This window comes from Staurois parvus, unplaced genomic scaffold (assembly GCF_062004578.1).
Source record: "Staurois parvus isolate SC_StPar_1 unplaced genomic scaffold, SC_StPar_1.0 ptg000132l, whole genome shotgun sequence".
In the NCBI taxonomy this organism is placed as follows: domain Eukaryota; kingdom Metazoa; phylum Chordata; class Amphibia; order Anura; family Ranidae; genus Staurois; species Staurois parvus.
The window spans coordinates 3,637,873-3,651,221 of NW_028317928.1; the positions used below are offsets into that span (position 1 = coordinate 3,637,873).

Below are 13,349 nucleotides of genomic sequence, written 5' to 3' on the forward strand. Positions count from 1 at the left end.
AGCGGCTTCAGCCCAGCTCCATCCAAGCCCCACCCCACCGAACGCGTTTCACCCCACCCACAAGGTTTAGTCATGGAGGTGGGGATCCTGTGTAAGCATCCGAAAGCTTCTATGCTTACACCAAATCCCCACCTCCATGACTAAGCCTTGTGGGTGGGGGACGAAACGCGTTGGGCGGGGCCTGGATGGAGTGGGCTGAAGTCGCTTTCATTTGTTTGATCCCAGGGCGTTTTGGGCTTTTTCTGGATCAATACATTTTTATTAGCATCTACCAAAATGAAGCACACAATGAGGTACAATAAAAACAAAACTGGATTGCAGGAATACATAAAGAGAGGCTGGGGAACCGCGTTGCAGGCACCAAGAGTAGCCGGTAACAGCAGCCAAAGCTACTAGAGCCAGCGAGGACAATTGTAACAGAGGTGAGGAGATAGAAGTTCTTGCATTTGGGCTTTTTGCATCTGTTACATGTACATTGGGCCAGGACGGGCTCTTTCCACGTCGGCACCCTTCCAGTGGAGTAGGGACCTGGAGCAGCGCCAACAATTTCTTGCTTCATGGTTCCTTTGCTAAGCGAATTGATTGAGACCGAGGCATACAGTATATCACTCTTTAGCAGTTACAAATTACTTTCAGGATCTGAGGCGGTAATCCATATAAACTCCTGTTTCAGTGCAATCAAAATGCTCCAAATGGAGAAACAAAGCAGACATTTTGTTGTTTCTTTACTCATTTTCTACGCTTTCTGTATTGGACTGAATCAAAAGAATTTATGCAGATTACTGCGCAGGATCCAGGAAATGTTTGAAGGGAAACAATTATGCTTTTGGGCCAATTTTATGTTAACTTCTTCGCACCTAAGAGTAAAACAAATGTTAATGCCTAAGCACAATTGTGCAACTTTGACGTGTGTTAGTAAAACTGTACATATCATCACAACTACTTTGTGCATCCAGGTGGTTTAAATCTTGTTTTTTTCAGGACAAATTGGGCTTTCATGTGGTGGTAAATGGTAATGGATATTTTCTGTTTTTTTGTTTTATTATCAAAAGAAACCTGGACCAAAATAGTAAGAAAAAATCATTTTTTTTAAATTTTTCTGTATATTTCTTGCTATTACCATAACCTACCACCAAAATCTGAATACCTTAACCTATATGCCTACCTTTCCACGCATATGACCTTTAATGGCCTCCCAGTCTTAGTCAGTAGGGTTCAATATTGAGTTGGCCCCGCCCTTTGCAGCTATAACAGCTTCAACTCTTCTGGGAAGGCCGTCCACAAGGTTTAGGAGGGTGTCTATGGGAAGGTTTGACCATTCTTCCAGAAGCACATTTGTGAGGTCAGGCACTGATGTCGGGGGAGGAGGCCTGGCTCACAGTCTCCGCTCTAATTCATCCCAAAGGTGTTCTATCTCTCTATCAGGACTCTGCAGGCCAGTCAAGTTCCTCCACCCCAAACTGGCTACTCCATGTCTTTATGGACCTTCCTTTGTGCACTGGTGTGCAGTCATGTTGGAACAGGAAGGGGCCATCCCCAAACTCTTCCCACAAGTTGGGAGCATGAAATTGTCCAAAATGTCTTGGTATGCTGATGTCTTAAGAGTTCCCTTCACTGGAACTAGGGGGCCAAGTCCAACCCATGAAAAACAACCCCACACCATAATCCCCCCTCCACCAAACTTTACACTTGGCACAATGCAGTCAGGCAAGTACCGTTCTCCTGGCAATCACCAAACCCAGACATGTCTATCAGATTGCCAGACAGAGAAGCATGATTGGTCACTCCAGAGAACACATCTCCACTGCTCTAGAGTCCAGTGGCAGCGTGCTTTACACCATGGCATTCGACGCTTTGTATTGCACTTGGTGATGCAAGGCTTGGATGTAGCTGCTCGGCCATGGAAACCCATTCCATGAAGCTCTCTATGCACTGTTGTTGGGCTCATCTGAAGGCCACACCAAGTTTGGAGGTCTTTAGCTATTGACTCTGCAGACAGTTGGCGACTTCTGTGCACTCCTGGCAATCGCAGCAATACCACATATATGTATGTTAGTTGTTTGTACCCGTAGTACAGCCCTGAAACAATAGAGCGCACTTTTCTTCTTTTTTATCCTACATAAAATACACTGATACTAATTTTTTTTACAGAATTTAATTAAAAAAACCTGCCCCCCAAAAAATACTGACCGTGACCCAAGCAGTAACCCTGGCACTGACCAACTCATTTAACTGTGTGTCTAAATTTCTGCTTGAGCTTTTAAAGTGGTTCTAAAGGTAGAAACTTTTTTTCTTACCTTCATGCATTCTCTGTATTAAGGTAAAAAAAAAACCTTCTTCATGCAGCTCCCCCCTCCCCCCATACTTACCTAAGCCTGATCTCGATCCAGTGATGTGAACGAGAACCAAGGCTTTCTTCCTCCTCATTGGCTCAGACACACCAGTGAGGTGGAATTGGGGGGTGAGCTCTGCTCTGTGTGTCAATGGACACACACAGCAGGGCTCAGGAGCGAGCATGCACTGGTGCACCCATAGCAAGCAGCCTTCTATGGAGGCACTCGGGGGGAGGGGGAGGGGAAGAGAAGTCAGGAGTGCCTGCGGGGGACCCGAGAAGAGGCGGATCGGGGCTGCTCTGTGCAAAACCATTACACACGAGTAGGTAAGTGTAACCTTTAATATCATTTTAAAAAAACAAAACGTTGCACGGGTGTCAAACTGGCGGCCCTCCAGCTGTGGCCAAAATACAATTCCCATGAGGCATTGCAAGATTGACAATTACAAGCATGACTCCCAAAAGCAGAGGCATGATGGGACTTGTAGTTTGGCAACAGCTGGAGGGCCACCAGTTTGACACCCCTGCTTTAGAGGGAAACTGGGATACATCTGTTAAGAAACCTTTAGCTCCACCTGCTGGTGGGATTGAAGAAGGCATACAATATATATATATTTTACATTTTTAATTTGTTGCACTTGATATGGGAACATGCTTTATATCCTGATGATGAGTAAACATTATGCAGGATGGGGGTTTGTGTGCATAGAATGAGGTTCTAGAATGTCCTCAGTTCCTGGATTGGATGATTGGCACTGTGTAAGGGGGGGGGGGGCAAATTGGGAAATTTTGTGGAGTGCTTTTCAACATGAGCTTTTAAAGTGGAAAAGAACCAAGAAGCTTTGAGTCGGAAAAGAGACAAGAACCTGAGCCATCCACGGACATTGTAAAATCAGTAAGAAGCAGAGCAAAGAACATGGATAGCACAGTGGCTACGTGGTTAGCACTTCCGCCTGGGGCGTTGGTTCAAATCCCAACCAAGGCACCACCTGCCTGAAGTTTGCATGTTCTCCCTGTGCCTGCGTGGGTTTCCTCCGGGTATTCCGGTTTCCTCCGACACCCCAAAGACATGCTGCTAGGGTAATTGGCTCCTGTCTAAATTGTCCCTAGTATGCGTATGTATGAATGGGAGTTAGGGACCTTAGATTGTACGCTCCTTGAGGGCGGGGACTGATGTGAATGTACAATATATCTAAAGCACTGCATAAAATTGACAGCGCTATATACTGTATGTGGATGTACCTATAATAAAATAAAAACCATATGTCTCTCTATGTCCCGTCTGATCAGTGTTTATAAACAATGATACTTTGTAGGATTTATAACTTTTTTTTTTTTCTATGGTCCCTGCAGGAACAAATTGGATCATGCTCTCCTAGACTCCTAGCTCCCAGGATCAGGCCCTCCTATCCCTCTTGTATTGGACTGTATTGTTACTGTATTGTCTCCCGTTATATTGTAAAGTGCTGAGCAAACTGTTGGCGCTATATAAATCCTGTATAATAATAATAATGCTTTGCTGGGTTTTTTTGCCTTCCTCTGGATCAACTGTGGGTATAGGATTATAACTTTTTTTTTCTGTTTTTCTAAGGTTGAACTGGATGGACTTTTGTCTTTTTTTCAGCTATACTAACTATGTAACTATATATCTGTAATAAAATAAAAACCATACAGTATCTCCCAGAAGTGAGTCCACCCCTCACATTTGTGTAAATATTTGATTCTATCTTTCCATGTGACAACACTGAAGAAATGACACTTTGATACAATGTGACGTAGTCAGTGTACAGCTTGTATAACGTAAATTTGCTGTCCCCTCAAAATATCTCAACACACCGCTGTAGCAATTGTACGTACAGAGATAGACGCGGTCATCCATCTTGCTAAAGATCCTCCATATTGTATCATTCTTTCTCCCTCCAATCACCCTCCCTCAGGAATGTGGTCTGTGTGTATGCTGAGTTCACAAGGCATCAGGCACAGCTGGATAGATTGTAAGCTCGAAAGAGCAGGGCCCTCGATCCCCTCATGTTTTGCATTGTATTGGTATTGTTCTGTCACATGTTCTGTCCCCCTTTGTAATGTACAGCGCTGAGCGAACTATTGGCGCTTTATAAATACTGTATAATAATAATAATAATAATAGTTTCATGGTTATAAACCCCAATTAGCCTGGGCCCAATATGTCTGTGAGACTCTTGCTTGGAGATGATCGTAAAGCTATAAACCAGTCCTTGACTGGACATGAAAGACATTCCGAGATAACAGTAAAACATACATCCCATTTAAAACCACTTTTCCATACAATTTCATATCTTAAGATAGGGAATACTTACAATGAAACAAAGCATATATTCCGAGAGGTCACTTTAATACAAGTCACCTGATACCTTACACCCCTAGTTAAAGTCTACAGGAGATAAAGGGAATGCAGGGTCTGGGGAGACCAGATATAGTGAATGCAGGGTCCGGGGAGAGTGGATATAGTGAATGCAGGGTCCGAGGAGAGCGGATATAGTGAATGCAGGGCCCAGGGAGACCAGATATAGTGAATGCAGGGCTCAGGGAGAGCAGATATAGTAAATGCAGGGTTCGGGGGGAGAGCGGATATAGTGAATGCGGGGTCCGGGGAGAGCGGATATAGTGGATGCAGGGTCCGGGGAGAGCAGATATAGTGAATGCAGGGTCCGGGGAGACCAGATATAGTGAATGCAGGGTCCGGGGTTTAGTAACGCTTTAAAAATTCTTACAGGGTACCTTAGTTACAGTGTTCTAGTGCCAGAATTATTGCTTTCACTCTAACATTTGCAGCAATACCTCACAAGTGTGCTGTGAACACCCTTTACATATCTGTGCATGACTTACGTATGTGTTCACTTCTGCGCACGAGCATGGAGGAATGGGGGCGCTCTAACATTATGGTGGCCCTTGTGGCAGGAACATGAATGAAATGGGTAAAAGATGGCTTCAGCTCCTGTTCTCTGCCTGTAGAGAACTCCTGCGACGCATTTCGCCTTTTTCAGGGCATAATCATAGAGGCCTGTATGCTGGCACACAAGGGAATACATCTGGGAGGAGCCTACTTGCTGACTTCACGCCATCTTTGTAAGTGCTATTAGTAAATACTACACTATATCGTATATTCTCTAGCTCCTCGTGGTGGTTTTCTTACACAGTCCCCCTTTGGTTGGAGTGACCCCTGGTGAGGATTGGGTGGATCTTTGATGAGTTCCATGTTGACTGTGTTTACACGTGGCTGATTGGTGAGTGAATAAAGGGCGGAGCATAATATCATCACAGACTTTTTTAAAGCCGGCCATAGTCGGTTTGAACCATGTATGGGTAGGCTGAATATACCCAAGTTGATCAATCGATCAACTTGGGTATAACCAGCCTGTCAGATTTTACATGCGAATATTGCTGTCGGCTATTATAACTGATAGCAAAAATCACTGTGTTCCCCTGCTTGGGATGGCTCCCCCCAACTCCCTACCGGGAGAACACAATGGCTCTGCGGGAGGGATTCCCCCATCAACACTGACTGTGGTGATGGGGGTGGAATCGCTCCATCTATGGCCGGGTTGAGAATATGTAGACTAATATTACATGGTCAATATTATTACTGTGTTCATTATATTGGTTTGTTTGTTTTTCGGGTGGGGACGGCTCCCCCCAATCCCCTTCTGGGAGAACACAATGGCTCTGCGGGAGGGATTCCCCCATCAACACTGACCGTGTTGATGAGAGAATCGCTAAATCTATGGCTGTGTTGAGAATTTGTGGACTATTATTACATGGTCAATATTATTACTGATTTCATTATACTGGTTTGTTTGTTTTTTGGGAGCGCTGCACGTTTTCATTTGCACTTGAGCTAGTGGATTGAATGACGTCGGGACCCTAGCTGGATTCTACTTGACACCTTTGTTTGGTATTGTCACAGTACTCTACTACTATTATCCTGATGGGGCATCTGGGTGATGTGTAGTCTGCTTTCATACACCGAAAGACCTCATGGAAAACCTTGGGAAATTGGTATATTTGTTAGGTGAAAGATTTAGAGCTCGACACTGAAAGATTAAAATCCCAATCGAAGGCTTCATTCCACAACATGCAGTGAACTCAATAGCCAATGCCCGGACCCATAGTATTTAATTAACCCCAATATTGCCCCTTTTGGCCACACTTGGTTCATTGATGATAAAAGACACCTTGAAATACTTACCTCTTCTGATGAAGCTATTATCCCAATCTCCTTCCAGTTGTGGTCATGCCGCTGAACGCCAACATTTGGTCTGGTGGTAGCCAAGGAGAGTCTCAAGTTTCAGGCAATTTCTCCTGTCTCTTAACCGCTTTGTGATCACATGGCCAGATGCTTATATTTGGTCTGGTATTTGTGATATCACTGCCCAAAGCAATGACTTATTCCAGGATAGGTATTTCAAGGTCTCTTCTCGTCTATCTATGAAGTACGGCTGGGAACTGTCATTTATGTTGGTGCCACTTAGATCCTTGGCCTGACATTCCTTAATAAGGGGAAGCAATCAAATCTTGAATGTCCACTAATAAGTTCTACTGCCATAACAACCGCCAAGGGCAACAGAGATCATATATACCCCAAATACATTTTATTTAAATACAATGTAGACATGAAGTTAAGAGAAAATAATGCCTAAAGGAAACCCGTGAGGAACCATGATGACTGACTTCTTAAAATACTAGTCACCTCTTATCCAGTAGCTAAAGTTCTTTGAGTCACTGACCTAGAACAAGTGTGTGGATCAGAAGCTCTGATTTTTGTGATCTGCATGCTTCCAGGCCAGCGAAGGATTGATGTCATTCTCTATACAAGTTTCCATCATTTTTTTGTTTTGGATAGAGTGGTGAGGGGTTGGAACCCATGTTAGGCATTTATTGTGTTCTGTGTCCTCTTTAGGGAGCCACATAGCTGTATGGCTGCAGTGTGAGAGAATCTTACTCCGGCCTCTGACTGCTAGTCTCACCAGCTTTGGATTGAGATTTGATGCTGCTCACTGTTCTCCTTGCTGGAGGAGAAGCTGGACCTGAGGATCTCCAATGTAAGAATCTCTGTGCTTCGGATTCATTTATTCTGTAGATCTGTGCTGTCCACACATCTGCTGCTTCTTGAAGTTACCCTCAACAGTTATCAGATCACCAGTTTTCAGAGGGTCATCTTTGACAAGAGGAAGCCACTCTTCAAAGAGGGCCACCTCCAGAGAGAAACACCATGCAGAGCAAGACATTGTAAGTCAACAATGGGAAAAAAGATCAGAAGTAGGGAGCCTACAGACTGCTGGTGGCTAGCTCTTTCTTTATTCTCCCGTGTTTGACTTTCATGGGCACAGATTTCACAGGATAGGTCCTCATTAATTTAATGAGCTAACATGCTTACTGTATGGAACCTTCCAGAAACCCTGTGTCATCTGTGAGAATTAAGATGTGAGATGAGGGAGGACTTTTTTGGGAACCGTTTTCCACACTCAGAGCAAGAATATGGCAGATCACCTGTGTGGATCCTCTGGTGCTGGATGAGGTTTGACTTCTGTGCGAAACCCCTCCCACACTCAGAACAGGAATAAGGACGTTCACCCGTGTGGATCTTCTGGTGTCTAGTGAGAAGTTTCCTCCAGGAGAAACATCGCCCGCATTCTGAACACGAGTATGGCTTTTCCCCTGTGTGGGTCTTTTCGTGGGAAATAAGAGTCTCCCGCAGGGAGAAACATTTCCCGCACTCAGAACATGCATACGGCTTCTCCCCTGTGTGAACTCTCTCATGTCTTATAAGAGTTGTTTTCTGGCTAAAACATTTGCCACATTCAGAGCAGGAATACGGCTTCTCTCCTGTGTGAATTCTCTGGTGCCTGACAAGAAGTTTTCTACAGGAAAATCCTCTTCCACATTCGGAGCATGCATAGGGCTTCTCCCCACCGTGCGACCTCTGATGCGAAATAAGAGACTCTCTTCGGGTAAAAAATTTACCACACACTGGACATGAAAACTGCTTCTCCATTCTGTGACTTCTCTGGAGGGGGATAAGTTCTGCTTGCCTAGTAAAACATTCACCACACTCAGGAGACTGGAAGACTGTTGCCCTATTGTGGGCTCTATGACAAGTGGCAGGAATGGAGTCATCAGAAAAACAGCCATCATGGGTGGAGGGATCAGATGATAGATCTGCACCATGGTGTGCTGGATGGAAACTTGGGGTAATGGGAATTTCTTCTGAAGAGACATATGTGTCTTCATCATCTTCTAATTCCTCATCTGGAGAGAGAATGGGATGTTTCTCCATACTAGACCTTCTGTACTTTCCATCTGGAGGAAACAAGTGAAGTTTTTACTGTTATAAAAAACAAGAGCGCTGTATTTTTTTCATCATAGAAGTTCAAAGATTCTAGACCAACACATTTCAGAGGCTCCTTCATAAGGGGTTCAAGTGCTGATATAATATAGTTGGTGGATGAATTCTTAGTAAAAAGAGCCAAATATTTGAGGACAGGAATGAAGAGCTAACCCTCCAAGTGAATTTACCCTCCATGCCAATAATTCACACACCACTTTAAGCCTTCATGAAAACCTGCAGCCTTTGAAACATGATGGTCTGTTACATTGTCTCCATCAGAGTGCCCCCTTACATCAGGTATCCCCATCAGAGTGCCCCCTTACATCAGGTGTCTCCATCAGACTGCCCCCCTACATCAGGTGTCATCATCAGACTGCCCCTTACATTACAGGTCACCATCAGAGTTCCCCCTTACATCAGGTGTTCCCATCAGAGTTCCCCCTTACATCAGGTATCCCCATCAGAGTGCCCCCTTACATCAGGTGTCTCCATCAGAGTGCCCCCCTACATCAGGTGTCACCATCAGACTGCCCCTTACATTACAGGTCACCATCAGAGTGCCCCCTTACATCAGGTGTCCCCATCGGAGTGTCCCCTTACATCAGGTGTCCACATCAGAGTGCCCCCTTACATCAGAGTGTCTCCATCAGAGTGTCCCCTTACATCAGGTGTCTCCAGCAGAGTGCCCCCTTACATCAGGTGTCTCCATCAGACTGTCCTTTACATCACAGGTCACCATCAGAGTGCCCCCCTACATCAGGTGTCCCTATAAGAGTGCCCCCTTACATCAGGTGTCTCCATCAGAGAGCCCCCTTACATCAGGTGTCTCCATCAGAGAGCCCCCTTACATCAGGTGTCTTCATCAGACTGTCCCTTACATCACAGGTCACCATCAGAGTGCCCCCCTACATCAGGTGTCCCCATCAGAGTGCCCCCTTACATCAGGTAACAAACAAGAGATCCCTGTGCTCAAATCCATACAGCTAGTGCATGCATTTATCCATCAGGTGCTAAAGGGGTGTAACCACATTAACTCTAGAAATTCTGAAGGACCCTCTGCACACTGGTATATACCCTTTCAAGCAAAATATGCAACAAATAGGGATATTTGGTTCACACATATTGCAATACATGTTTAAGCTGGCCAACTGCGTCAAAGTCATCCCTCTATGGCCAGTCCTACTCTGCCCTGCCTACGCAAGTGCTACTGTGGACACAATGCTAACATAGGGGAAAAGACACAATGGGGAGAGCTACAAGGTTCAGGTCTGGCTACTGACCCAACAATACAACAAACAAGAGATCCCTGTGCTCAAATCCATACAGCTAGTGCATGCATTTATCCATCAGGTGCTAAAGGGGTGTAACCACATTAACTCTAGAAATTCTGAAGGACCCTCTGCACACTGGTATATACCCTTTCAAGCAAAATATGCAACAAATAGGGATATTTGGTTCACACATATTGCAATACATGTTTAAGCTGGCCAACTGCGTCAAAGTAATCCCTCTATGGCCAGTAATATCCCTATTTGTTGCATATTTTGCTTGAAAGGGTATATACCAGTGTGCAGAGGGTCCTTCAGAATTTCTAGAGTTAATGTGGTTACACCCCTTTAGCACCTGATGGATAAATGCATGCACTAGCTGTATGGATTTGAGCACAGGGATCTCTTGTTTGTTGTATTGTTGGGTCAGTAGCCAGACCTGAACCTTGTAGCTCTCCCCATTGTGTCTTTTCCCCTATGTTAGCATTGTGTCCACAGTAGCACTTGCGTAGGCAGGGCAGAGTAGGACTGGCCATAGAGGGATTACTTTGACGCAGTTGGCCAGCTTAAACATGTATTGCAATATGTGTGAACCAAATATCCCTATTTGTTGCATATTTTGCTTGAAAGGGTATATACCAGTGTGCAGAGGGTCCTTCAGAATTCCCTTACATCAGGTGTCTCCATCAGACAGCCCCCCTACATCAGGTGTCGCCATCAGACTGCCCCTTACATTACAGGTCACCATCAGAGTGCCCCCTTACATCAGGTGTTCCCAACAGAGTGCCCCCTTACATCAGGTGTCCCCCTCAGAGTGCTCCCTTACATCAGGTGTCCCCATCAGAGTGCCCCTTACAACAGTGTACCTAATAGAGTCCCTCTTACATCAATTGCCCCAATTAGAGTGTCCCCTTGGATCAGTGTCCACAATAGAAACCCCCTTACATCAATTGTCCCCTTCAGTGTGTCCCCTTACATATGATCGGTTATCCCCATTAAAGTGCCCCCTTTCCTGGATTGTTCTCATCAGAGTGCCTCCTTACATCAAATGTCTACATCAGACTGGCTCATGGATCAGTGGATGCATTCTCAGTAATCTGGGGGGATGGGGACAACTAAAATCTGGGGGGACACAGCCAACCCCAGCACCCCCTAGATCCTGCTATGATTAGAGCCCTTGTTAAGGCAGACTTTCTCCCCCTGGATACAATGGGCATCATTGCTCTTCTCCCCTTACCGCAATCTAAAACGGCAAATTTTTGCCTAATATTGCTTCTTTCTTTTTTGGCTTCCCAGTTCCACCTTGCTTTCTGTCAATTGTTGTAGTGACTGAACAAGGAGAATCCGGGACTCTTCTCTGGATTTAATGTGTATTACTCACCTGGGCTGATCTCTGGAGGATTTTCCTCCTCCTTAGAGGGCTCCTCAATCACAGATGGCTCTTCTTCCTCTTTCACTTTAATACGATCTTTATCCTAAACAACATAAATTGGAAATTACATACACTACATTATTTTTAATGAATGGCCTAAAATGGTTGTAATTTCAGTAACAGAACCAAGCATGTGGATGAAGGACGTGACCGATGGACCCAATCAAACTGGACACTTTCACTTCTATACTTAATGGACTCTCCTACAAGTTCTAGGTTCTTCAGTTTCTAGCTTGGAGTTTGGAGAACTTGTCATGAAACGTCCTACCAGTAAAACCAGAAATGGCCCTAGGGGACATTTATTCCCTCTGTCCACAACAGTGGTTGTCCTATATATTATCGGTTTAATTGTTTTGCTTTTATTTGCTCAAAGAGGATATGATTATGTCACTCACATCTTTTAAGAAGATTCTTAAGTAGGATTACCTAAATTCAGTCTCTATAGCTCAGGGCTCTTTTCAGAATTGAGAGGAGAAACTGAATTGCTAAAAGTCTGCGGACACCAGGGCACAACACCTAGAGTTTACGAGCTTGTAGGACATCCTGTTCCAAAACCATAGGAATTTCTATGGAGTATCCCTCTCCTAGGGGTGGGGAGCCCACAGTTCAGCTTTATTAGTACACTTCAATGAAAACAGGGTGCCAAGACTCTGAAAAACAGGGGTAGCCATGTACTTTTGGCCACTCAATGTATATTCCCTTAGCTATGATGATTCCCAAAAACATTTTAAATTAACCACTGCAATAAATTTTTTGAGACAGATAAAACTTTATTTTGGTGGTATTTATTTACCACTGGGATTTTTATTTTTTTTTCCTATATAAGTGAAAAAGTCCAAAAATTTTGAAAACAAAGTGTTTTTCTTATAAAATTTTGCAAATAAATAATATTTCTTCATAAATATTGGCCAAAATGTATTCATCTATCTTTTTAGTAAAAACAAAAAGAACTCAAATTAGTTTAAAACCAAAAATTATAATTTAAAAACATTTTTTTTACATTTTTTTTTTAACATACTTTCACCCTAGCAGTACAGTGTCACCATAGTGACACTGTACTACTTGTGGGGGTGATGAAGATTTTTTTTTCTTTTTTTACACTGATTGCTTTTACACCCATAAAGGCTGTAAAAGCAATAATTTCTCCTCCTTTCTGGCTGCATTCTTGCAGCCATTGAGCAATACTGAGAGAGCTGTGATTGGTCACAGCTTGTCACATGGTACAAGGCTGTTGTGAATGGCCTTGTACCATGTGATCTCTGTGATCATTCACAGATTTCACACGTAGTAAGCAATGATGTCAGGAAGTGACATATTGCTTACTACTATTCATGTGATCACTGATTGGCCAATCAGTGATCACATGATCGGGACCTCACACAGAGGTCCTGTACAGCGATCGGTGTTCCCCTGTGTCCTCTGGACACAGTGGGCACCGATCGCGGTGCTGCGTGCTCCCTGGGATCGCGCACAGGCAGTGGATGTGGGGAGACGTTTAGAAACATCCATCCGCTCCGGCAGCACTCTCGTCCGGCCGTTTATGTACATGGGCTGGACGGAAGTGGTTAAAGTATAACTAAAGGCAATTTTTATTTTTTTATTTTTGGATAGAGTGGAGAGGGATTATAACACCTGTCAGGTTGTTATTGTTGTGTGTGCTTCCTGATTAGTGTTATCACCTAATGTGAAAGTAAATCCCACATTTTGTGTTGTCCCCAGAACAGTAATAGAAAGGGAAATCTTCCAATGGGGACACTAATTCTGGTGACAATTAGGGATTCCCTCACTTTTGGAGAGATTTCCTCTTACTTCCTGGTATGGCTGTGGGACAGGAAGTGAAGGGAGATCTCCCCAATGGGACCCAGAAGAGGAAAAAAAATTGACAAGGGTTATAACGTTCCCGTACTCTATCCAAAATGAAAAAAAAAAAAATGTTTTGCCATTATGTGACGG

The 13,349-nt window shown here is 44.1% G+C and overlaps 1 protein-coding gene across 1 annotated transcript in view; it reads right to left on the minus strand.

The window, feature by feature from the left end:
- Positions 1-6,938: 6,938 nt before the first annotated feature.
- The window catches only part of LOC149466184 (uncharacterized), a 48,693-nt gene continuing 42,282 nt past the window's right edge, over positions 6,939-13,349 (minus strand). The window contains 2 exon segments of the mRNA XM_089672713.1: positions 6,939-8,668; positions 11,346-11,439. Coding sequence (XP_089528839.1) covers positions 7,725-8,668; positions 11,346-11,439 — 1,038 coding nt within the window. The 3' untranslated portion in view covers positions 6,939-7,724.